At 42.1% G+C, this 27,914-nt stretch overlaps 2 protein-coding genes across 3 annotated transcripts; one reads left to right on the forward strand and one right to left on the reverse strand.

Annotated features, from left to right (window-relative positions):
* Nucleotides 1-400: 400 nt before the first annotated feature.
* On the reverse strand, nt 401-11,640 carry LOC139460641 (large ribosomal subunit protein bL9m-like). 2 transcript variants are annotated; one of them, XM_071242108.1, is made up of 8 exons: nt 11,590-11,640; nt 9,697-9,798; nt 8,904-9,060; nt 6,751-6,866; nt 6,485-6,523; nt 5,579-5,692; nt 4,459-4,539; nt 401-2,237 (listed from the first exon to the last, which is right to left on the reverse strand). In XM_071242108.1, exons 2-8 carry the CDS (start codon nt 9,790-9,792, stop codon nt 2,112-2,114), a joined length of 729 nt encoding a protein of 242 aa, XP_071098209.1. In that variant the 5' UTR covers nt 9,793-9,798; nt 11,590-11,640; the 3' UTR covers nt 401-2,111. The 2 variants fall into 2 exon arrangements, with proteins under 2 accessions (XP_071098209.1, XP_071098210.1); XM_071242109.1 differs by having other exon boundaries at nt 402-2,237; nt 5,591-5,692.
* Nucleotides 11,641-12,017: 377 nt separating this feature from the next.
* Nucleotides 12,018-27,886, forward strand: LOC139460310 (COMM domain-containing protein 4-like; the record flags this gene model as incomplete). Its single annotated transcript, XM_071241801.1, has 8 exons — nt 12,018-12,029; nt 14,056-14,127; nt 15,317-15,382; nt 18,945-18,984; nt 20,508-20,627; nt 21,736-21,816; nt 23,730-23,791; nt 27,764-27,886. Coding segments are annotated over 8 exons (576 nt in total), but the record flags the coding sequence as incomplete, so codon positions are not given.
* Between the last annotated feature and the right edge of the window lie 28 nt (nt 27,887-27,914).

Here is a 27,914-nt window from a genome sequence, read left to right on the forward strand (position 1 = left end):
GAGGAAAACATTGAGGCATGATTATGGACTAGTGATTCACTTCATCCCCAGGACATGACTGCATCACTTGAGACAGAAACCACATTTCGCCCTGTGCAGAGTTGCATCCCTTAGGCATGCCAGGAACATAAGATGATGGGATTGATAAACAGATTCGCCCTGATTATCTTTCTAGATTTGTAAGCACTATACCCAAATGTTTGTGAGAATCACTGAAGTGGTAAACGTCCAACACCTGTATCTCTTTCCTCAGACCTGAACTATCAAATATAGATTCCTGGCGTGACTAAAGGAAGCATCTTCACACAACAAATTGTGGCACCTTAGACAACTGGGCCACCCATGCATCCTTGTTGAATTAACACACAGGCAACCAGTCTTTGCAAAAAAAACCATCTGTATTCAATATTTCAACATAAACACAGATTACATCGCTATCACTAATAGAACCTCCAGTTGGGGAAAAACATTCATCTACATTAACACAGAGGACTGTCTGCAGACAGACCCCCTCACACAACACACGTAATTGAGGCTCCCATCCTTGGTGATCCAGGGTGTGATTCAACATATTCCCTGGACCCACCCGCCACCATGGCTTCCTTTCAGAACTAACATCACTCAACCTCTCTGGGTGCCACTGTACGAAGCCATCTTAGAGCTAAGGTTGTCCTAGCTCCAATACCTTTACATAGACTAAATACACTCATAGCTCTAAGGTTGTATTGTTCAACGGCACTCTGTCACTAACTCAGTCTCATTAAAATCAGATCTTAGTTCTCGCTATGCTAAACAAAGATCTGAGGACATCCCATTAAGGGTAACGTCAGAACGACCTTTCATCCAACCAATCAGAGCGTCGCTTACCAGATCATGAAAGTGACAGTCAGAATGTGTTTTCTAATCATGCAACCACGAGAGTATTCTGAATGACAGTTACAGGTTTTATGATTTTTTAAACGAGAGTACATCAGAATACGTTTCGAAGCGTTGTCGCCAGTTTGAAACTAGTGTCGTAAAGCTTGAGAAAGCTGCCTTCTTATTGGCTAATGTCGATTTATTCTCAGTCATTTCATTGGTCGGACAAAATTTGTTCTGACGTGACCCGTAATGGGATGTCCTCAGATCTTTGTTTAGCGGTAGCGAAAACTAAGATCTGATTTTAATGAGACTGTCACTAACTTGGTCATATTATTTCTCCCGCTAACAGCTTGAAAACAACAACCAATTAAAACATCTTTTCTGATTGTGAGTTTGGATCAAATCTACATTTAATAACCCGATAAAAATCATAAAGTAGGTCACATAGATTCCTGAATTAACTTGATTGCAGTGGTGTGTCCATGGGAACTGACTGATTGCGAATGGGTTCAGGGTATTTCCTGCAGCATTACACAGACACCAGGGAAACCAGTGGTCGAAAGTATGACCATCTCAATATCTATTTCGTACATCCGACACTAGTGACTGCCATCGGGCAGGTTCATATGGCTTCACATCAAACACCAGACAGCTTGACTGTCACAAGTCATTAAAGACGATCTGTGATCTAAGTTCAAGTCTTAGCAAGGTGGTGCAATACAGAGGCGACTCTGTCCTGCTCATAGACGACATGCACACTATTCTCCTGCACTCAGCTTCAGTTGACAACAGTGGATGTTCAGTACTCCGACATGCCCCCTCATACTTGAAGATCTGACCAACCCTCCAAAGGAAGTGGCCTGGGGTGAACATTAAGCAATTTTTGCTTGTATAATCTAAATAAAGGATATTTGGGCCAATCAGACGTCAGAGTTCTTAAATGATTCAGCTTCATTTGTTTTCCCCTCAGAAATTTCTACCTAAACAAACATCCCTCAAAACAATCTCCAGAACAACATATTCGATCACTTTAATCATTTTCATTTGGAACTGCCTGTTTATGTTTGTTTTCAAGAGATCCAGAAATCAAATACTCTGCTTCTTCTCTGGTTTGTATCAAGAATTTTGAAGCCCTGACTCATGAGAGCCTGATTATGAAATGAACCTGAAAGAACCTACTCTGAAGGGTTTGTCCGATCTTCAAGTCAGAGTCACATATCTGATTGTTATGATGGTGTGTTCTGACAGAGCTAGCTGTCTCCCGCTTCCTTGGGCTTGGACCAAACCGGTGGAAATGTTGGTGGAAAATCTTCACTGGTGTCTTTATGAATATGAAACACTGTACCCTTCACATGAACTGTTTCCATCTTGTTTACCTGAAAAAATTCAACATAAGGATTAATCATGGATTTATACAGGCCATCTCCAAATGTCAGTAACAATTCCCAATTCAAACAAAAAATGGCTCAATTCATGTTTACTTTGTTGCTACCAAATCCATAATTTGTATCGGTGACTTGTATCTCCCTGACAACAGGACAATGAGGAAGAGGCTACTCTGCCTATTATTACTCGACTGTCTGTAATACTGTATTCGATGTAATAAGCGCCCACTCCAATAAGCGCCCACGGCGAAATTTGCTAATGTATTGGCTTGAGAACAATCCCAATTAGCACATCTTCCGATTGATCAATGTACAAAAGGCTTTTTTATCCGCTTATAATACGCACTCGTGTTTTATATGCACCTTTAACTATGGGCAATTAATTTCTGGAAAATACATCTGTCGTGAAAAACATTTCAGGCTGTCTGCATAAACCATGAAATTTTTCTTTCAACTCTGCTTTTTTCACCAAAATAATATTCTAATAAGAACCCCGTTTCTAATTTTGAGAGCGCCCTGAGCGCTTAATACGTCAAATACGGTATACTCAAATCGGCCTACATCATACAGAATCGCCGGAGGGCCAAGTCGTGTTTACTCCTCACACACAAGGCAACAGACTGTTATCAGACTTTGTTAGAACTAAGATCCTGTTTTCTTAAACTGTGACATTTTTAGCTTTTCTGGATCTCCTTGACTGGTGTTACATGGGAACATTGTTTAGGCAGTCAATTGACAAATGTCATTAAATGGGTGTTTTCATAATAGCCTTGTTATAGGTCCTTAGTCCGTCATATTGGACTGAGGCATTGCCTCGGACCAACACAGCCTGCCCTGAGCCAATACAGCCTGCCACAATGCCTCGAGCTAATACAGCCTGTCTTGGACCAATACAGCCTACCTCAGACCAATACTGCCTGCCTCGAGCCAATACAGACTAATACAGCCTGCCTCGAGCTAATACAGACTAATACTGCCTGCCTCAAGCTAATACAGACTAATACTGCCTGCCTCGGGTCAATACTGCCTGCCTCGAGCTAATACAGACTAATACTGCCTGCCTCGGGTTAATACTGCCTGCCTCGAGCTAATACAGACTAATACTGCCTGCCTCGGGTCAATACTGCCTGCCTCGGACCAAAACAGCCTACCTCAGACCAATTCAGCTTGCTTCAGACCATTATGACAGACCTTGGACCCATAACAAGGCCAGTATGAAAACACCCACATAATAACATAATAGCTTTAAATCATTGCACTGAATGCAGTTGTTCAAATATCTCCCAATTTAAGAAAAAAAGTTCTTTAATAAACTCCCAATTATCAACAAAATAGCAGTTGGAGCTCTGACTCTTAGTATGCAATCCTAGACAAATCCCTGTTAATACTTAAAACATCACGAGGACACATATTTTACAACACAGCTAAAGAAACAGTTCTATGAATGTGCCCAGCCAGAGTGTTGATGATTCACTACAAAAGGTTCGTCTTCAGTCTAACAGGGATGTGAGAAGGTTTTCACGAAAAAAAGAGGAAAAGTCTAGGGGGGTCTGGGGGCATGCCCCCCAGAAATTTTTAAAACATTTGATTGCATTTTAAGCAGTTTCGTGCAGTTTGAACAACATTCACACCAAGAAATGTAATAAGTCAATGGCAAAAATCAATAAGTCAAATAAACAAGATGACAGATGCAGTAAAATTTCGAAGTTAAATCAGTACTTTTTAAAAAATCGGGCATAGCTTACGCGCACCTGGCTACCCGCCAGGTCTGGGAGCAATACCGCCATAAACTTCAACCCCCATCCCCCTGACACAAGGACAACTGTCACAAGCGAGCAATGTCTGACCCTTTCCCCATGTTGAAGCATATTGAAAAAAACTTACCTTGTACTTACCTTTTGATGAAAAAACAAAACTCCATTGCAAACATAAGACATTAATACTACATATATCCCAATGTTATGGGGTTTGGACGCTTAAGAAATATTCATAGTTTTCTCGCTAATCACATGAACTGTTAAACATCTCATTCACTTACAGGCTAAAAGACAACTTTATCTTAAAAACAAGCCATCAGCTGACTCTGAGTATTTACAATTTCTGTGTGACGCCACACCCCACGTTATAGTTCAAGTATTCGTGACAGAAAACGTATGATGTCCGAAAACCTATGCTGGTGAAAGCTCTGATCGAAAACAGGACAATCACTCACTGTGATGCTGATTGAGATCTCCTGTGGCTCTGTGATGGTTTCCGTCGGCATTGTGAGACAGCTCTCCTCCACCTCAACTCCCTGAAAGAATACACAGACACAATCAACTCCCTGAAACAATACACAGACACAATCAACTCCCTGAAACAATACACAGACACAATACACTCTCTGAAACAATACACAGACACAATACTCTCTGAAACAATACACAGACACAATCAACTCCCTGAAACAATACACAGACACAATCAACTCTCTGAAACAATACACAGACACAATACACTCTCTGAAACAATACACAGACACAATACTCTCTGAAACAATACACAGACACAATCAACTCCCTGAAACAATGCACAGACAATCAACTCTCTGAAACAACACACCGTCACAATCAACTCCCTGAAACAATGCACAGACACAGTCAACTACCTGAAACAACACACAGACACAATCAACTCTCTGAAACAACACACAGACACAATCAACTCCCTGAAACAATGCACAGACACAATCAACTCCCTGAAACAATGCACAGACACAATCAACTCTCTGAAACAACACACAGACACAATCAACTCCCTGAAACAATGCACAGACACAATCAACTCAATGAAACAATACACAAACACAATCAACTCCCTGAAACAATGCACAGACGATCAACTCAATGAAACAACACACAGACACAATCAACTCCCTGAAACAATGCACAGACCATCAATTCAATGAAACAACACAGACACAATCAACTCCCTCAAACAATGCACAGACAACTAACTCAATGAAACAACACAGACACAATCTACTCCCTGAAACAATGCACATACAATCAATTCAATGAAACAACACAGACACAATCAACTCCCTGAAACAATGCACAGACAATCAACTCCCTGAAACAATGCACAGACAATCAACTTAATGAAACAATGTACAGACAATCAACTCCCTGAAACAATGCACAGACAATCAACTTAATGAAACAATGTACAGACACAATCAACTCCCTGAAACCCTTGTTCCCTCCCTGTCCTATGGTATAAAACTATCCAGCACTGTTACCAACACTTCCCTTGATTTACTGAAACAAGCACGAATGTAACATTTCACACACTGAAGCACCCACCATCTTCCTGAGGGCGACCTTGACATTGGTCTTGTTGAGCGTCCATGGCCGCTCTCCGTTCATCGGTATACGAAGATGCAGCCAACTCAGTTGCTCCAGCGTCTGTAACAGCATCGCTCATCAGTGAGAATGGGGTAGGATATAATGCCCTGTATTTTCAGACTTTCAGGTGTTATTCAGTATTTAATGCCCATAAAACTCATATGGACCTGGTATTAGCCAGAGGTTTCTAATGTTCAAATTTCCGGACATCTAATCAGGTGTGAATGAGTTGGGTTAAACCCGCCTTGAACCTATTCCAGTTATATCACGATGTGGGTCAGTTTACTGTGTGAGGAAAGTTTGAAGTGATGCAGGTCTCAGATGTTTACCACTTGGGTCAAGTGTGAGGGAAGCGTGAGGGAAGCTGGAGCTAAACAGTGATTTGTAATTTGATTGTCTGCAATATAATCACTTCCGTTTGAAAAGCATGACCTTCGTAATATTTGGAATATTCTGTCAAATTACGGAAAGAAGCATTCAAATGTAGTTCCTGAAATCTTGAACATCTCGTCAAACGCCTGTAAGAAACAGTCAACGGAACCAGCGAATAATGCTGAATGTATTTACAACAGGAAGTTGTTTTGCGATAGTGAAACATGTCACTAGCCTGTTGAGTTAAACTCTTTCGCAGTTCAATTTTGTCAAGAAATAAAATAAAAAGTAAAGTAAGTACTTTGATGGAAATGGCCACGCCCACGAGGCACTGTACATAAAATTCAAGCATGCCATTTCATGAGTGCCATGGGAATGATAATTTCAAGCCCTGCAACTGGTACCCTCTTTTCCATTTTCTGACTTCCCGACAACAACTGTAGAAGAAACAAAGGGAGATAATCTGACACCCTGACTCACCTGTCTTGCTGTGGGTGTGGCTCTTGTCTCATCCACTCGCTGGAACACATGACATATTCATATCAGTCAACTTCAAAATTCTCTCATAATTTACAAAAAGAAGAACAGTTAAAAGATCCAATTCTGATCGTTTTCCCAAATTGCCTGACGAGGGCACTTACTTTGGAATCTTAGATAAATCCCTGTAGGAAGAGGTGCTTAACTTAATGCAAGTGTATATGCAGCATATCAGTATACTATTGTACATAACATGCAGTGACACACACCTCGTCCCCCAACTCGGCCAGGTTCTCAGGGGAGGCGTATGTTGCTTTGGTAGGGTACAGCTTGTTTCTGAACAAACCTCTATCCACACTGATAACACTTCCCTTTACACCAACCCCTGTGAGGAGAAAAAAAGACATAATGACAACTCTAAACAATATCAATCTCTGGGAAATCATATCCTTTGTTCTGATACGATATTTCCTCACATAAAGACAGAGTAAGGTTAACACCTATCACATGGGTGAGGTGAAATTGGGTTTAACGTCGCATCCAAGATTATGGCACTTATATATTGACTTGCATGCACGTGTGTGTGTGGCTGCTTGTACTAGTCCGAAATGATGCCGATTTATAGTGCTAGCCCACTGAGATACCATGCCGCAGTTAAACATGAATATATCCCACTCAGACACAGTATACTGACTCCGAGCGACCAGTCCTTGTTTTAGCCCCTTAATGCCGAGCGCCAGACAGGGTAACAACAAGTACCATCTTTTAACATCTTTTGGTATGACGCGGCCGGGGATCAAACCCCGTACCTTCCGCTTTCCGGGCGGACGCTCTACCACTAGACCACGGAGGCGGTCCTATCACATGGAATAGTTTGAGCGAGCAAAGCATTCGGAGCAGCCTATCTCTCTTCTGTGGCTCAAAAACAAACAAAAATGAGCAGTTCCAAATGGAAAGAATAGAGGCTGTTATCTTGTTGAAATAACATAAACATGTTATTATAACATGTTAAATAACATAAACATGTCACTATGATCACAAAAGTTGCGAGAGTGAAAAAGGGTAGATCTGGCTCATACCTTCCTCTGCATGTTCATTTGTTGTTTAACGCTGCACTCAGCGATATTACAGCTATAGGTCAGCGGTCTGTAAATAATCGAGTCTGGACCAGACAATGTGGGGATTCCAGATTGGAATGGGCCCCCAACAACCTGAGCTTGCCGTACGAGGGGATGAAATGGAATGGTCAGATTCTGTGACTGGGTTGACGGAATGTCACCATATCCTATTTAGGGTTGGCATACTGGCACATAAATCATACTTCAACATATCACAATTTGAAAATCTGTATAGCAAAATATTGCAAAATGGAGATCTGTATTGCGATATTGGGGTAATACATACTGGGGCCCAAATTATATAACATTTGTACTGTTTAAATGGTACTGCTTCAATCTAATTAAAATCAAATCTTAGTTCTCGCTATCGTTAAACAAAGATATGAGAACATCCCATTACGGGTCACATGAGACCGACATCTCATCCGACCAATCCGAGCGTCACTTACCCGATCATGATCTGATTTTAATGAGATTGGGTACTGCTTCATTCAATAATCCAGACTTGAGATTGCGAGATGGGTTGCATGGATAATTGAGACTACCTATTACGTCATCAACAGGGAATGTTAATGAAAACAGTCTGAAGCGTGTGCTGTTTACATGGGTTAGACAGGAACCCAGTCCATCCAAAAAGTAGATAGTAGATATAATTCATATAATTATATACTAACTCTTCTGTGACTGTATCGGAAAATATTGTTACGGAACGGTTGTATTGCGATACTGTATATTAAGTTCAAATCACGTGGAAACCTCTTGTCAATATATATTTCAGAGCAAGTTCAAAAAGAAAACCTAGCTGCAGACACATGCTCGTAGCAGCTATTTCTAGCAGTGAACTTGAAATGCTAATTACAACACATCTTGCAATTTTTGACAGACAAAAACGGCAGGGATCATTAAACGGGTAATAAGTAATTTATTTCAGCAAGTGTATCAATACAGAAAAAAACATATCGTGTATCGCATCATCCCATGAAAACTTAAGATGCACTCTGACTGATTGACTGAGTCTTGTATAACGCCGCTTTTAACATTATTCCAGTTATATCACGGCGTGTCAGCTTGATGTGGGAGGAAAGCCCGGAGTGATGCAGGTCTCAGACGTTTACCACTTTGGTGAAACCCACGAGCACAGGTATGGTGCTGACAAAAAAAGAAACATAATTGGGGTTCCAACCCACAATCATATGTTTCTGGCGTGCCCAAGAGACGCAACTCTGCACAGCGAATCGCGGTGCCCTAGACGACTGGGCCTCCTGTGCCCCCTGATGCACTCTGTATGTGTGTCAGTAACCAACCTTTTATATCCTCCAGCAGAATGCACTTGATGGGCGGAGTAGGCTTGCTGTGTACTCTCTCCCGCAGCCTGTACACACGGTGCTTGTTCTTCAGGGGCGGCATCTGGCCTACCTTGCCCAGCGGCGTCGGATACACCCGCTCCACCACCACCGTCGACTGCAGCAACAGAATACTACTCATATTACTCATACTTGAACTATTCTCCTATATGCAGTGCACACAAATTAAGAATGGATGCGAATGGTTTACATTGCGAGTCCTGTGGGACGTAAAAAGGTGTGGCTATTTGAAATCAAAATTGTGGATTGCATGTGACAGATGACGAACACTTCTATTCTGGGAGACGATACACTCACAGTTCAGTGTGTCAATTGTTGACTATATTCCATCTAACACTTAGCTGGCTTAAAGCTTGAGGACATCAATAAAACTCTTTCAGTTCAAGAAACATGGGCCCTATGTTAATGAATTGGAACCCTAGATATTTATTACAGAATTTGTTTTGGGGAGTCTAATAGAATATTATGATCGTAAATTTCGTGGTTTATGCTGACAGCCTGAAATCTTTATATACGACAGATATATTTTTTCAGAATTTTTAATTGCCCATGATTATAAGGGTGTATATAACACACGAGTGTGTATTATACGCGAATAAATAAGTCTTGTGTACATTGATCAATCGGAAGGGGTGCTAGTTAGGATTGTTCACTAGCCAATATATTAGCAAATTACACTTGTAGACAAAATTGCTCAAACACTCAGGCATAATCTCTGCAGTGTGTATATTACCCGAGTCTGATCCACATTGAGACACGGTGCCCCTCTCACCGCTGACCTCAGGAGCTGACCTAACTCCTTCACTGCCTGGAGGCTGCTCCTCAACATCGTCACCTGTAACCATAGCAGCCAACATCAGCAAAGAAAGCGACAAAAGGTAGGAGATAGTTAACCCTTTCTAGCACATGTGGTGTCTGCTTTAGCAAGTGGCTTTGTTCGAACACGCCTCTGTTCACCCAGCAGTGGGTGGGTACCCGGTGGGATGAGGTGGTGATGGTGTGATGTTAACCTTCTGGCGCCTCACAGGCAGCTTGGGTTGTATATTCCTCAGGTAGTTGAGAATTAAAGATTGAGTGTACACTGATCAATTGACCAGGGTAATATTACTGCTGCGATTAACACATTCATTCGTGTGGAGTTGCATTTTTTACAAGTGGGCGACTATTATGATGTGAGAAGCCACTTGCAGTGGACACCATCACTGACCATACATCACTGGGTGTCCACTTGTCTGACATTAATGAAAGTCTAGACAGAAAAAGTGATTTCTTCAAAATCTAGCTATTGTACATAAACCAATAGTACAAAATCAGCAGCGGACAAGGAGGATTTGACAAGCATCAGCTTGCTTCAAACTCAAAGGTCATCTTTCAACCTGTTAAGATACAATTTCGGCAGTCAGGAAATATGGTGCAGAGTACAACGTTGGCAAAGAAACATGGCACAGATGTAAAGAGGGACTACTTACAGAAATCATAAAGAAAAGAGTGGGACGAGCTCTAGAGCCTGGTAACAGCTGTCAGTGTGATTCCTTTTTCATTATTATTAGGGTTTTTTAAAATGTTACTACCTGCAAGAAATGTCAATGGATTTCTACATCTCCAACTGGCTATAAATCATAAAATAGTTTCAAAATATACATACAAGTCTCTTTCTCCTCCTATCTCTACCCTCCTATCTATATATGAATATGGATTTCAGATTGTGTGTGTGTTGTTTAACACTACATAGAGCAATATTCCAGCTACATGACGATAGCCTGTAAATAATAGAATCTGGACCAGACAATCCAGTGATTTATATTGTGAGCAACAATCCATGCATTCTGGATATGATGACATGCTTTCAACGAAATCACTGTGTTTGATGAATTAAGCGTCGTCTGCCATCATATTTTCTAAAACCGTTCAAGGCATATATTTGCTCAATAATATAATGTGATATTAGTCATTTTCTTTAATTAATTAATATTCTTTTAATACAAGATGTGAAGAAAACTCCATGTGCCAAATTGCCTGTTTGGGAAATGGTCAAACTCTCCAGGGTAAGACTTCCGCCTGTTTCCCCCCTAAATGTTATGGAAAGGGTTGAGCGAACTTTTGAAGAGGGGGTACGGGTGGAAGTCTTTCCCTCTCCAGTAACTGCAGCTACTTGGCATCATTCATAGATTAGCGATGTTATTTACCACATCCAAAATGGGCAAAATCATTGCCTAGCGCAGAATCAGCATCAGATGTAGAATTTAGTGAAGGCGTGAATATTATCTGTAGGAATACACATGTAGTGTATGTAGCGCCCAGTGGACGTCGGATTGTGAAAGTTAAAATGAAGCAGTACACAGTGGAACATAGCTATGATCTAACAGCTACTTTTCATGTTGCGGCAACAATGCAGTTTATCGGCAGTTTATTCACTCAGGCTGTCGGCTGTCGCTTCACATATCTCGTCTGCGTCTTTGATCCCTCGAGTTGTTTTCCCCCAACGATATCCTCGGGCCTTTGGTCCCTTTTAAGGGCAGGTACTCTGGGAAGAGTGCTACAATCTGCAACCGGTAAACTGCACTGTTGCTCGTGTCTTTCTATAATTCTACGACACACAGGAACCAAATCTCAAAATATGCCATACCTAAACATTCAGCAACAACATAAACCGGAAGCAATGCACATGCTGCTTGTAAGGACCGCAGTCAAATAAGAGTGACTGCCCTTGATCATCACGCCACCAGGCGGAGAAAAAGCACAATCGCGATGCCGAAAATAAATGATTTAAAATTGAGAATTACACCTAACCTTTAATTTGAAATAACTCAACAAAGACGAATTAAAAATGGATGGTGATAAATTAGTAGACTGGTAAATTAGTACTGTAAAGAAACGTTGTTGACAAGGGACATAACCTCGGTAATACTGCTAGTAAACATACCGCTAAACAAAAGGCTAAACACTACACTTATCTGGAAGGCCTCTTCTTAAACGCTAAAAATAATCTCGATAATGTAGCCAATCAAAGGCTGTCCTTTACTCAGCGTTACCGACATTTACACCGCATAAATAAATAATAGCTTGGTAGATATAAATACATCTGCATCCGTTTTCCACTCTTATGTTTATTAACTATATAAAAATTCTATTGATTCAAAGAAAGTACGGACTGCTTTATTATTGTCTTGCATACATTTGCCGCTGAATTATAACATTTTCGTAAACTGGTTCCACTGTTGCTTCGCGCATGCCAGCTTTTCGGTAGACACGAACCCAGTCCATTATGTTCCTCGCCTAATATACGGACGAAACCACAAAACTGTATTATTTGTTCATTAAATAGATTTATATGTGACAACGAGGAAGATAACAAATGTGTCTATAATTAAACTTGAGATATAATTATATAGTATGCATATTTTTGTATCACGGCCTACTCATGACCACAGTAAATTGACAAATAGCTTTTTGTTATGTATACGAGATTGCCCGCTATTTAAGGTCTCAAAGATGGTGGGTGTTGTCTGCTAAGATTGATAAAAATAACTGTTTCTTCCGTCGTCAAGTTGTTTGAAAAGCACAAATGGTGGGCTTATGTTCTTTTGATACTCTATGTATAGTTTTCATACGGGCGTAATTCTGGACCATATTTATTCGCAGTTTGTGATGGAATGCTAACAAACGCACACGTGATCCAGTGTGAACATTAAATTTTGTCAGAGAGACGTCACATGACTATGGCAATCTAAGTAAATGTTTTAGTTTCCAGTGTTTAAGGTGCACTAATTGAATTCAAGGCTTCGTTGTCATTACCGTAATGTTGAATCTTAAAGATTTAGGGGTTGCTAGATTAAAAAAGTACAGCAGAAACATCATATTTTAGACCATAACACTCTTGGTGTTTTTCGCCATATTTTTCTCAAAATATTCGGAAATTAAAGTATACAGTACCACTTACTTTGACTATTGTGAAATGCATTTCTTTTCGTTTTGTAAGAGTGGGAATCAAAAGCTGGAAATATAACTCTCCTGTCTTATATTATATTATTAATTTTTATTATTATTTTATATTTTATACCACAGGTATTCAGGTAGATTCTACTAGTATTTGCTCAAATATGTTTTTTGTATTGTACCCCGATCTGTTTGGATTCCGGATTTATCATTCTCAGCTCCCTTGGGAGTATGCAACCCAAGAAGCCTAGCAGCACTAGAAGGTTTTTACATCCACCTCACATATTGGGTACCCATTCCCTGCTGTGAACACAGGCACATTTGATCTAAGTCACTTGCCCAGGATCACACCACAAGTTTTGACACTTGTGTTTCGTTTGTATTTTCGTATTCACCATCTGGTCATCTACCATCGGATGAGTGGTTTTTTTGTGTGCACAGGGTGTATGTACTGTACACTAGGGGTAGTGACAACACTGTAAAGACCTGTTAACATTGTTGGTCCCAAGATTGAATAACAAGCCCGTCACTAGCGGGATACAATATGAGCACCTGGTGCTTGCTAGCATGGTGCTTTCGACCACTTGCCCACTCTGCCCCATACCTCTTCAGTTAAACAAATTACATTTATATAATCGCTGCTATTGCTATTTTCTGCCTTTGGCCCGAAACCAGATTTCCCTACTTTCATTCAACCTATGATTTTAAATAACACTGTTTAGTATGGATTTCATGACATGTTCAGGTTTAAATATGCATGTTTGAAAAAACTGCTATGTTGGTTTGTAAAATTGTATTAACATGGGGAAAAGACAGACCAACTGTAAGCAAAATGTGTTTAACCTTGTTGTTGGATGTTTGTTTGTATGAACCGTCACCTAACCCCCTCGTTTCTTAAGATATGTTTTAGCAATTAACTTATCTGATGTATTTAAATATTTCCAAACTAGAGGCAATTTTGCTCATCATTTAAACAAGTTGCAATTATGTGTGCACACCAACGGGGTGTTGGTGATAATTTTGTCCTCTGCGATCCCTAGCAAGAGTAGTGTCCTCTAAACATATTGTGTTCTTGAAGACCAGTGATACATATGAGCCGTTTGTTAATTAGCTCATGGTTTCCTTCAGTTAAAATTCTCGATCCTTTGTGTTTCAGAGGTTCAGGTTCTGTGGGGATCTAGACTGCCCAGACTGGGTTCTGGCAGAAATCAGCATTCTGTCTAAAATGGTGAGTTATCTATTTTTGTTTCTCATTCCATATTGAGTCTCAAAATACCAGTACATTCCGAACAGTTGTGAGGAAGTCAGTATACAGAAGGAAAGGATGCTCGAGAGGATTATGGCTGGAAGATGAAAAGCAAGCCCTGCCTTTTACAATTCTCCCATGATGCTCTTTGAAAAGACAAAATGCAAAAGCACATAATATTTTATCAAGAGCTTTTTTGGTTACCCTCCTCTTGATTCCGTCTGACCCACCCACCTTATAATAAATGACCGCTCCCTCAGCATATGCTTCATTTCATATGGGGGTAAGGTGGCCCAGTCGTCCAAGGCGCTGTGCAGAGATGCGTCCTTTTGGCATGCCAGAAACATATGATTGTGGGTTCAAATCCTGGTTTGCCCCGATTATGTTTCTTGGTTTGTCAGCACCATACCCGTGCTCGTGGGTTTCACCGAAGTGGTAAACGTCTGAGACCTGCATCACTTTGGGCTTTCGTCCCACATTTAGCTGATAAGCCGCGATATATCTGGAATACTGGTTAAAGCGGCGTTAAACCCAACTCATTCACACTCTCATTTCATATTGAACTGTACATATTGATTATGATTAATTATATAGGCGGTATAGCTTGTAGGGCTGGGACGTGTCCAAATGTACTACCCGGGTACCCACCTCCCCATTACCCGACCCTACCCGTGTACCCACTGTAGGTCTCAGGAGATGTCTCAAAATGTCTGATTGGGAACATCTTTAGCATAGCCCTGGCAAAACGTTTTTAGATACATGTATTTAACAATCTGGTCATTCATACACTAAAGTTGAATTGAGTTTTATATAGATATGAAAAATCGGAAGGAATGGGTGCATCGTCAGAAAGAAATGCAAACGTTAGTGACTTGTAGTGTTACCATAGATTCCTAGATAATTTTTGTCATTAAACAATATATCACGTGACTAATAGAGTCCTAGATAATTTTTGTCATTAAACAATATATCATGTGACTAATAGAGTACTAGATTTACTAATTTTTGTCATTAAACAGTATGTCCAAGTTGTCCTGTGGGTACCCGGGTCCTACTCAGTACCCACCCGACCCGGGTACCCGAGTACCCTCCCAGCCCTAATAGGCAGATTGACCTGCAGGTGTTCAGTATTTCACTCTTGTGTTACAACATACTGATGATTGGTTTTCAGACATCGGTGAAAATGAAACTTCTTTGTGTCCAAGTTATCAAGGACATTCTGGGAGCAGGGTTAGATGTAAGTACCATCCATTCTTGTCCGCAGGAGTGCAGTCATTACGTGTATGGACTTTGAACTTACCATATTCGACATAATAAGCGCCCAGGGTGCTCTCAAAATTAGAAATAGGGGGCTCTTATTAGAATATTATTTTGGTGAAACACAACAGAGTTCAAAGAGCGTAAATTTCGTGGTTTATGCGGAAATGTTTATATACGACAGATATATTTTCCAGAATTTAATTGCCCAACATTAAGGGTGCATATAGCAAACGTATTATGCACAAATAAACAGTCTTGTGTACATTTATCAATCGAAAGGGGTGCTAATTGGGATTGTTCATTAGCCAGTATAATAGCAAATATCGCCAAGGGCGCTTATTACGTCGAATACAGTATTCATTATTTACAGGATGATGTGATCAGGGTTTTACCTGTACTTACGATAGTGGGGATCCATGAGACACCCAATAATTACTATTGAGGTTGGTTGGTTTATTGTTTAACGCCGCACTCAGCAATATTTCAGCTATATGACGACAGTCTGTAAATAATCTAGTCTGAACCGGACAATCCAGTGATTGATTACATGAGCATCGATCCATGCGATTGGGATTGATGACATGCATCAACCAAGACAGCGAGTCTGACCACCCGATCCCGTTAGTCGCCTCTTACAACAAGCATAATTGCCTTTTACGGCAAGCATGGGTTGCTGAAGACCTATTCTATCCCTTCACGGGTCTACTTTTGATGGTCCTTACTGGCAATATGAGGTCATGTAAAGTAATGAAATGGTTTGGTGTAGTGTACTGTACGTGTTGATAATTACTTTAGAGCCTGGAATGAATCAATGATGATATAGACACTGGTCATGATTGATGAATGAAAAGACAGACACCCATAACTGCTGTTGATGTGCAGTAGGTACAATGAATACTATTGTGTGTCCCTCAGGATGCACAAGACACGTGAAGATTCCGGACTTACATTTGTGTGTAGCATAAAACCCTGTGTGATAGCGCTCTAAAATTGTTCCATTGAAATAACTTTATTGTTATCTGCACTGACTGTAGATGCTTAACTAGGGAGGGGCTAAGTATGTCCCCAGCCACCTATGCTTGTCGTATTAAGGCGACTAAAATTTGGGTGGTCAGGTAACTTGATTGATTTTTATCATAACCTAGGGCATGTTGAACCTTGTACAGATCACTGTTAGTTTGATCAGAGACCTTATAATAGAGGGACGGCCCTCTAGCCTATGCGCGAAACCATCAGTGCTACGGCTTGTACAGCGCAGCCTGTCCGGAAGCGAGCAGAAACGCGTTCACTGCAGTTATCGTTGTCGCCTTTTTTTCCCATGCAAAAGATATATTTTACAATACAAAATTACACTCATGTATTTCTTAACATTGTTAACATTACAACTGAGATTTGTTGGTGCCCTAAAGCATGTCGTTGTCACTGTATTTGATGACTGTGATCACGCTTCGTCTTTGTCCGAGAGAACAAAATGGCGCACATGTAAAATCGGCAAAAGTGCAGATTTTGATTTTCAATAACGGCCTCTAATTCGCGATGAAAGTCCTTGGTTACCGAGGTGTATAAAAAGGAAATATGTTAAAAATTGGCTTAGTGCCGTTTACAAATTTAGGGCGGATACGATATTTCAGATTTTGACTCCAGAAATTAGACTAAATCTGACTTTTCCCGAAATAATTACACCACAACTCTTAATTTTCGCATGCTTTCAGACGAATGTGTTCCTATCATCGGTCCTGAAATAAATAGTTTTACATTCATCACGATTTCCCCTTTGGCTTGGTACCAAAGTTATTTAGGTACGATCGGTAGTTTATTTTGTATGATTTTTGGCGCAAGGCCATATTTTACGTCACATATTTTAAATTAAGTTACCATATAGCAGACGAAATAACATGCATTTTGTCTGTGATTATCATTCGCATATATCTTTTGAAACATTATACAAAGTGACTTATATTGTATTATATTAGAATTGTTTTTGTAAGACGCGTATTTTTTTTACCATTGCTTTCGCCATTTTTTCGTAAGTTTAACTTTGTTTCAGTTAGGCTTCTATCACATATCGCGCATATACTACATACTACAATACTACATATTTGTTATCTTCTGAAGATTTTGTCTGTATTAATCATGACTACATTTAATCAGTTATTTATTTTATGCCGTGTAAATATTGATTATGAGCAAAATTATCTTGGCCTAAACCCAATCATAATAATGTAAATATGATGAAGGTACTACTTACTTAGTGTATTTACCCAACAATGAAAACATCATACAAAAATAAAAATCCGTTACATGAAATATTTGTATTATAAAATTATCATTTGCTTTGTAAATGCCAAGAAAAAAAGAAGGATTATATCGGCAGTCGTCGGGAGAGAAGTTCCAGACAACAAGGTCGAAGGTGTCAAACTTATCTCGCTCCAGCAAACCCTATTATCACTGCTAGACCCAAACTGGCATTAACCAATAACATTTGATTCTTTCGAAGCCCATTGTCAGACACATCGAAAATTCATTTAACAACGCTTGTAGTTTAATGTGTATTTTTAATTCATTGGAACTATTAGCATTATAAAATAGTAGCGAATTTACATGAAATAAAAACATTAATATGGCGTCATTTTTTTCTGGCTAATAGTAAAGCATTTACACCAGTCGGTGATCATACATTTTTGCAAGTAAATCTAGTCTGAACTTATTATAAGATATGAAGTTAATCTGGAGATATATTTTGTGAACATCGGGAATATGGTGATATGTTACAAGTGTCTTCCCTGATTCTGAATGAGTTTTATTTACACTTCCTGAGTTCCTGTGCAATTTACCGGATCGTAGTTTTCTGTGGCGTTCGTAGTAAATTTGGTATATTTGTTTATTTATAATAGTTAACAATTGCAGCATAAAATGAGATATGTAAATTGAAATAAATGTCCCGGAAGACACACGTGTTCAGCAAATAATTTGCAGCCAACTGGCATGTGCTAATGAGAGATATCATACAAAAATCTGTGTAATCCGCTAAGAGACGTCCTTTTATTGGATTGTCGCTGGTCATAGTCGGAGAAATCTCGGATAAGGGAATTAACTCTTACCCCGGATATTATGTAATATTGTTTACGTGGTTACCAGAATGGTCAGTTGTGTCATAAGTTCTAGTAGAAATCTGCCATTTTTAAGGGTTTTGCTATATGTTATCATTATAAGGACTAGTGGACTGAACATGTTGTTTTCTATCACTTGTTAATCTGTCATGGCATGACAGATTAACTATTGTAATATGAAAGAATCGGGTGGTCCTTAACTTTGTAGTATAGCTAGAAATGCATTAAATTCCAAATAAGAAAAATATAAATATTTCCTATCCAGAGGTTACATTGGAAAGAGTCTGGTTTTGAGGGAGGCTGGTTTATAGAGGTGCTGGACGGGACAGAGGCTGGTTTAAGGAGAGACTGGAATACAGAGCGCCCACTGTATACTTATTGCTGTGTGGATATGAGCACTTGTTACAACACTGTTTGTTTTCATTGCAGTATGACAAAGTCTACAAGCTGACATCAGATGCTAAATTTGGTGAGTTTTTCTTTCAAACCCAATCTCCCTTCGTTCCCACGTTGCTAGATACAAATGATCATATTCATTGGGACAGCCCATTGTCTAAGGCACCTCAATTTGATGTTCAAGTTTGCATTCTGTTTAGTTTTGCCACGTTCCAATGTCATGAGGGGTGGTCGGGTAGCCTAGTGGTTAAAGCGTTCCCTCGTCACGCCGAAGAACGGGTTCGATTCCTGACATGGGTACAATGTGTGAAGCCCATTTCTGGTGTCCCCCGCCGTGATATTGCTGGAATATTGCTAAAAGCGGCGTAAAACCAAACTCACTCACTCACTCCAATGGCATGAATAATATTTTTTGTTGGTCACTGCCATACTCATGCTCATAGCTTTAACCAAAGTGGTAAGCATCTGTAAGGTTTCATTCTGACCATATTTTTTTGTGGCCTTTACATTATACCGTGATTGAGTTATCTCTCTTTGTCTTTCCCACAATATCACTTCCGGTTTCATTTGACGTTTGAGGTTTGTGAGTATCCTTGCATTTGTTACGTTCTATGTTGTGTATGTATATAAATTATAAGAGATTGTGATGTCATGGTGTGACTGGGGACTGGTAGTTTTGGGTAACGGTTGAGAGGGGTATCATGGGTATGGCGTGTAACGGGAAACTGAACCTACTGTGTCTCGTTTGCTTGGTTTTGCTCCCACGTGGAGCTGACATGCTGGGATTTAGCTGAATACATAAAATAATAATACCGTTAAAAGGGATGTTAGACTCAAATTTAATTGTTATTTTCATCCTGAAAATCCAATTATTTCTTCTCTAGTTTCTTGGTATGTGTTTTCAGGAATTTTTGTTTTTCAATTCTTTTTTAAAATGCAGTAGGCTTACAGATGTATTTAAAATATTGATAATTAAAGTGATGGACCCTCCAAATATGTTTACATGAATTGGAATAAATAATAAGAGAAAAAACAACCTGTAGAACAGTAGAAGACAACGTTGTCATGGATTCCTGTGGACTCTCAGTGAATGTTTGTGAATTTTATTGCTGATTATTAACAGGATTGTTGGACTTTTCCTTGTTTAAAACAAAATTAGCTTTTGAGTGAAGACTTTAAGGCATTGACAGTAAGACTTCATGTGCATGCGATTCACTGTGCAGAGTTGTGTCCCTTGGGCACGCCAGAAACCTATGATTGTGTTTTCGAATCCCGATTCGCCCCAATTATGTTTCTAGGTTTGTCAGCACCATACCCGTGCTCGTGGGTTTCACCGAAGTGGTGAGACCTGCATCACTTCGGGCTTTCCTCCCACATTAAGCTGACACGCCGCGATATAACTGGAATACTGTTAAAAAAGGCGTTAACCCCAACTCACTCACTCACTCACTTTATGTGCATACTACCATGGCGAGAATTGAAGTTGTTAACTTGGTTAACACTATAGGAAGTGTAGTGCCCACTCTCATTTTTTATGACTATCTGACACCATTTTTTGCATTCCATTCAATCATCTTGACTGTTCTTGTTTTCCAGAGATGGGTGATGTGAAAGCAAGCATAGCGGCTCTGACATTTATCTTGACGAGTGCGGCCAAATACAGCGTGGATGGAGACACCTTGTCGAACGAGCTCCAACAGCTTGGTCTTCCTAAAGGTGACTATCTGACTGTAGCAAACTTAAAAATCTTCCATTGGAGCTCCCTGATGCTGACCCCATGTGGAGTCGGATTAGAATTGATTCCCAGCAACCCATGCTGGTCATAAAACTGCCCAAATGGATCGGGTGGTCAGACGCAATGACTTGGTTGATGCATTTCATCTTACCCCGACGTGTAGATCGATGCTCATGATGTTAATCACTGGGTTGTCTGATCCAGATGTGTGATTATTATACAGGTCGCGACCATATAGCTGGAGTCTTGCTGATTGTGGCTTTTGCCTTGTTGGATATTGTTGGCGTCAAACAACAAACAAACAAAAGTGAAACCTAAATCATAAGCTTGATTTTGTTTTGTTTATATTTAGCAATCAACAATCTTCGACAATGGATGCTTGTCATAAGAGGAGAGTATGCTGGTCGTAAGAGGCGACTAACAAGATTGGGTAGTCAGGCTCGTTGACTTGGTTGATGCATGTCATCGTATCCCAAGTGTGTAACTCAATAGTTGTGATTTCGATCACTGGATTGCCTGGTCCAGATTGATTATTTACAAGCCGTCACATAGCTGGAATATTGCTGAGTGTGACGTTGAACAACAAACAACATTGTCACACATTGTTCAGAGCTTAAAATATCATGTTGTAGTCAAAAAGGCCTCATGTCAGAATGGCCGTAAAACCAAAAGTCAAAATGGCCACAGGTAAAAAGTCAAAATGTCCATGATAATAAGAAATGATTATCCACTTAAGAACTGTTATGCAATGTATATAATACAATTGATGTGAAATAACTTGGGTTCGTCTTCTTTATATTTTGTGTGGCTGTTATGACTTTTTTGTTTTGCCTGTTATGATTTTTTCTGTGGCCGTTTTGACTTAAACTTTTGAGGCCTTTCTGACATGAGGCCGTTTTGACTCAACCTTTTGAGGCCTTTCTGACATGAGGCCGTTTTGACTTAACCTTTTGAGGCCTTTCTGACATGAGGCCGTTTTGACTTAACCCTTTGAGGCCTTTCTGACATGAGACCGTTTTGACTTAACCCTTTGAGGCCTTTCTGACATGAGACCGTTTTGACTGTTGTCATGTGTTGTATGGTACACAGAACATGCCGGCTCTCTCACCAAGTCCTACAGCGACAGTCTAGACAAGTTACAGATGCGGCTGCAGGAACAGTCTCTCCGCTGTAAGTAGTGCTCACTACCTGTCGGGTTGTCGGTCTCGGTGTCTTGGTTGATGACATGTTATTGGATCCCATTGGCATATCAATGTTCATGATGTCAATCACTGTAATGTCTGGTTCATACTTGATTATTTACCAACTGTCATATAGCTTGAATCAGAGCTGCAGATAAGCTGCATATTTGCGTAAAATTTCCCCTCAAAATATTCAAAACCCAATTACTTAAAATTAACTTGCATACAGAAACGCATGCATTAAATAAAAACTCAAATGTATAAAAATATCCCTCGTAGATACCCAATGAAGCTTTTTCAGCAAGCATACAGTAGAGCTAATGTACAAAACACAAATTTGAGCTAATTTACTATCTGAGTCAAGCCAATATTTAGAACCGTCATATAATCTGCTGCAGAGTATGCTACGCGATGGTGGTCCCCCCATTTTGATGATCGAAGATACGTCACTGTCTCGAGCTTGAAATGAATTCCTGTTAACAACGACCAATGTTGGGGGGAAATGGCAGGTTCAAATCACTGGGGAAGAAAATCGGTGCAGCAAACGACACAGAAAAATATGTTGTTTGCTTTGATGACAGTTATGGTAGCAAAACGTGAAGCCCAACAAAATGTGGAATTTATTTTGCATGAAGTCCATTTCCATGCGTCCAATGTCTGACTGGTTGGTAAATGCTATTTTGACAGAAGTTATTGACAATGTACACAGAAGAAAAAACGACACACCGGTGTTAGTAAACAAATAATCACAGAATGGAAAACGAAGCTTATTTTTTAAAACAAGGGTGGAACATTTTTCATGAGCTTTAGGGGGGCACGGGTGGCCCAGTCATCTAAGGTGCCACGATTCGCCGTGCAGAGTTGCGTCCCTTGGGCACGCCAGAAACCTATGATTGTGGGTTTGAATCCCGGTTCGCCCCGATTATGTTTCTACATAAGTCAGTACCATACCCGTGCTTGTGGGTTTCACTGAAGTGGTAAATGTCTGAGACCGGCATCACTTCGGGCTTTCCTCCCACATTAAGCTGACGTGCCGTGAAATAACTGGAATATTGTTAAAAGCGGTGTTAAACTCAACTCACTCACTCACTCATGAGCTTCAGTTTGTGTGAAAGTTATGAAACGACATTGAAATTAACCAATGTGTGGGCTTCAGATAGAACAAGCAACCAGTATTACTAGACACGACGAAAAGACTTTTGTTTTGTTCTTTTGTTTCTGATTATTAGTGAGTAAATAGATTAGAAGTATCACCTCCTGAATAGAATGAATCAATTGGTGTAGTCCGAGTTGCTAAGCAGAATATTTTCAAACAGGTTGGGATTTATGCAGCGCCTGCAAGTTTCAATGCAATCTAAAAGCCACAACATTATTACAGAAATTTTATCCTGCAATATACAGGTCTACTGGCCTACTTCATATACTGAAATACAGTTGAAAAAGGTGAAACATTATTTCACTTTTTTGAAATCTGACTGATGAATAGATTAGTGAAAAAATATTGGTCTTCCAATGAAAAATGTAATAACCCAATTAAAATAGAAACTTTCGAGAAAAAATTCAGTTGCTCAAAAAGTTATCTGGAGCACTGTTGAAAATTGCTGCGTTAAACGTTAAACATTCAGCGAAACAAATACATTTGGTGTGATACATCACCTCTCTGTCTGAAGCCTTTGCATAGGAGGTCACTTCAGGTGAACTTTCTAATCACCCAATCAGTGTCAAGGCTTCTAAATTAACATTCAAACCAGCATACCTTATTTATGTATCTCGGAAACTATGTTAACCGTTCAGTTCCCAATGTAAATAGTAAGGGCTGGATCATTATTTGTTGTGACTACTGTATTCACTCGATTATTTCTGAGCGCCATGGAAGTTGGTATTGAATGTATTGTGTTTCAGTGTCCTCCCTGGAGAATGTCAAGTGGAGAGTGGACTACATCCTCAGTTCCAGTGAACTGAAGGTTAGTGACCGCATCATCCTCTTGCTACTCTCAACCTTGTCCCCCAGTTCCCCTTGCTTGTCCCCAGTACCCCTTGCTTGTCCCCAGTACCCCTTGCTTGTCCCCAGTACCCCTTGCTTGTCTCCAGTGCCCCTTGCATGTCCCCAGTACCCCTTGCATGTCTCCAGTACCCCTTGCTTGTCCCCAGTACCCCTTGCATGTCTCCAGTACCCCTTGCTTGTCACCAGTACCCCTTGCTTGTCCCCAGTACCCCCTGCTTGTCTCCCAGTACCCCTTGCATGTCCCCAGTACCCCTTGCTTGTCTCCAGTACCCCTTGCTTGTCTCCAGTACCCCTTGCTTGTCCCCAGTACCCCTTGCTTGTCCCCAGTACCCCTTGCTTGTCTCCAGTACCCCTTGCTTGTCACCAGTACCCCTTGCTTGTCTCCAGTACCCCTTGCTTGTCTCCAGTACCCCTTGCTTGTCCCCAGTACCCCTTGCTTGTCTCCAGTACCCCTTGCTTGTCCCCAGTACCCCTTGCTTGTCCCCAGTACCCCTTGCTTGTCACCAGTACCCCCTGCTTGTCTCCAGTACCCCTTGCTTGTCCCCAGTACCCCTTGCTTGTCTCCAGTACCCCTTGCTTGTCCCCCAATACCCCTTGCTTGTCTCCAGTACCCCTTGCTTGTCTCCAGTACCCCTTGCTTGTCTCCAGTACCCCTTGCTTGTCTCCAGTACCCCTTGCTTGTCTCCAGTACCCCTTGCTTGTCCCCAGTACCCCTTGCTTGTCCCCAGTACCCCTTGCTTGTCTCCAGTATCCCTTGCATGTCTCCAGTACCCCTTGCTTGTCTCCAGTACCCCTTGCATGTCCCCAGTACCCCTTGCTTGTCCCCAGTACCCCTTGCTTGTCCCCCAGTACCCCTTGCTTGTCCCCAGTACCCCTTGCTTGTCTCCAGTACCCCTTGCATGTCCCAAGTACCCCTTGCATGTCTCCAGTACCCCTTGCATGTCCCCAGTACCCCTTGCTTGTCTCCAGTACCCCTTGCATGTCCCCAGTACCCCTTGCTTGTCTCAAGGACCCCTTGCATGTCCCCAGTACCCCTTGCTTGTCTCCAGTATCCCTTGCATGTCTCCAGTACCCCTTGCTTGTCTCCAGTACCCCTTGCATGTCCCCCAGTACCCCTTGCTTGTCTCCAGTACCCCTTGCATGTCCCCCAGTATCCCTTGCATGTCTCCAGTACCCCTTGCATGTCCCCAGTACCCCTTGCATGTCTCCAGTACCCCTTGCATGTCCCCAGTACCCCTTGCTTGTCCCCAGTACCCCTTGCATGTCCCCAGTACCCCTTGCATGTCCCCAGTACCCCTTGCATGTCTCCAGTACCCCTTGCTTGTCTCCAGTACCCCTTGCTTGTCCCCAGTACCCCTTGCTTGTCTCCAGTACCCCTTGCATGTCCCAAGTACCCCTTGCTTGTCTCCAGTACCCCTTGCATGTCCCCAGTACCCCTTGCATGTCCCCAGTACCCCTTGCATGTCTCCAGTACCCCTTGCATGTCCCCCAGTATCCCTTGCATGTCCCCAGTACCCCTTGCTTGTCTTCAGTACCCCTTGCATGTCTCCAGTACCCCTTGCATGTCTCCAGTACCCCTTGCATGTCCCCAGTACCCCTTGCATGTCTCCAGTACCCCTTGCATGTCTCCAGTACCCCTTGCATGTCTCCAGTACCCCTTGCATGTCCCCAGTACCCCTTGCTTGTCTCCAGTACCCCTTGCTTGTCCCCAGTACCCCTTGCATGTCCCCAGTACCCCTTGCATGTCCCCAGTACCCCTTGCATGTCCCCAGTACCCCTTGCTTGTCTCCAGTACCCCTTGCATGTCCCCAGTACCCCTTGCTTGTCCCCAGTACCCCTTGCATGTCCCCAGTACCCCTTGCATGTCTCCAGTACCCCTTGCTTGTCCCCCAGTACCCCTTGCTTGTCCCCAGTACCCCTTGCATGTCCCCAGTACCCCTTGCTTGTCCCCAGTACCCCTTGCATGTCCCCAGTACCCCCTGCTTGTCCCCCAGTACCCCTTGCTTGTCCCCAGTACCCCTTGCTTGTCCCCAGTACCCCCTGCTTGTCTCCCAGTACCCCTTGCTTGTCCCCCAGTACCCCATGCTTGTCCCCAGTACCCCCTGCTTGTCCCCCCTTACCCCTTGCTTGTCTCCAGTACCCCTTGCTTGTCCCCCCTTACCCCTTGCTTGTCCCCAGTACCCCTTGCTTGTCCCCAGTACCCCTTGCTTGTCCCCAGTACCCCTTGCTTGTCCCCAGTACCCCCTGCTTGTCTCCCAGTACCCCTTGCATGTCCCCCCTTACCCCTTGCTTGTCCCCAGTACCCCTTGCTTGTCCCCAGTACCCCCTGCTTGTCTCCCAGTACCCCTTGCTTGTCCCCCCTTACCCCTTGCTTGTCCCCAGTACCCCCTGCTTGTCCCCCAGTACCCCCTGCTTGTCCCCAGTACCCCTTGCTTGTCCCCAGTACCCCTTGCATGTCCCCAGTACCCCCTGCTTGTCCCCCAGTACCCCTTGCTTGTCCCCAGTACCCCTTGCTTGTCCCCAGTACCCCCTGCTTGTCTCCCAGTACCCCTTGCTTGTCCCCCAGTACCCCATGCTTGTCCCCAGTACCCCCTGCTTGTCCCCCCTTACCCCTTGCTTGTCTCCAGTACCCCTTGCTTGTCCCCCCTTACCCCTTGCTTGTCCCCAGTACCCCTTGCTTGTCTCCAGTACCCTTTGCTTGTCCCCAGTACCCCTTGCATGTCTCCAGTACCCCTTGCTTGTCCCCAGTACCCCTTGCTTGTCCCCCAGTACCCCTTGCTTGTCCCCAGTATCCCTTGCATGTCCCCAGTACCCCTTGCTTGTCTCCAGTACCCCATGCTTGTCTCCAGTACCCCATGCTTGTCCCCAGTACCCCTTGCTTGTCCCCAGTACCCCTTGCTTGTCCCCAGTACCCCTTGCATGTCCCCAGTACCCCATGCTTGTCCCCAGTACCCCTTGCTTGTCTCCAGTACCCCATGCTTGTCCCCAGTACCCTTTGCTTGTCTCCAGTACCCCTTGCTTGTCTCCAGTACCCCATGCTTGTCTCCAGTACCCCATGCTTGTCTCCAGTACCCCATGCTTGTCCCCAGTACCCCTTGCTTGTCCCCAGTACCCCTTGCTTGTCTCCAGTACCCCTTGCATGTCTCCAGTACCCCATGCTTGTCCTCAGTACCCCTTGCTTGTCCCCCAGTACCCCTTGCTTGTCCCCCAGTACCCCTTGCTTGTCTCCAGTACCCCTTGCTTGTCCCCAGTACCCCTTGCTTGTCCCCAGTACCCCTTGCATGTCCCCAGCACCCCTTGCATGTCCCCAGTACCCCTTGCTTGTCCCCCAGTACTCCTTGCTTGTCCCCCAGTACTCCAGTACTCCTTGCTTGTCCCCCAGTACTCCTTGCTTGTCCCCCAGTACTCCTTGCTTGTACCCAGTACCCCTTGCTTGTCCCCCAGTACCCCTTGCTTGTCTCCTGATTGTGACTTCTTATGGAGAGAATAGATCTATAGTAGTTTGCATAATTTTCAAAAATCAATGTTTGTCATCAAATGTTTTTTTCAGTTTAAGGTTATACCATACATGATGATACTGAATAATTGTCCTGCCAATTTCAGTATTATTGTGGTGGTTTTTAATTGATGTAAAGATTTAAATAAATTGTCAAATTCATTACATAATCTTCTAAAACATTATCAGACTCCTACAGTGATATTGCCAAACAAAAATGACATTAGACATTTTCAAGGTTTGACAACTACCAAATTTGGTAAGCACTGAGGACATTTTGGATGACAGTCAGTCAGTGTCCTAGAAATGAATCGATCTGAAACCTAGTACATCTATTGATGGTTTAAAATGGATTCATATGTTTTACCTTACCTGGTGTTGCGTCAGGTAAGTATAAAAACATTGCATTGAATCAGAATTCCTCATTTTCATCAGGATATCAACGAGCCAAGTGTGCAGATAAGGCTTGAAATGAAGAACCCAGACACACAGTCCACAGAACCTGTGGCCTTTACAGTATCTGCAGACAAGTTCAGAGTACTCCTTAATGGTAGGTGATATTGTGGGTAACACGATGAGGAACCAG

This window comes from Haliotis cracherodii, unplaced genomic scaffold, assembly GCF_022045235.1.
Source record: "Haliotis cracherodii isolate W230 unplaced genomic scaffold, xgHalCrac1.p SCAF_14, whole genome shotgun sequence".
In the NCBI taxonomy this organism is placed as follows: Eukaryota; Metazoa; Mollusca; class Gastropoda; order Lepetellida; family Haliotidae; genus Haliotis; species Haliotis cracherodii.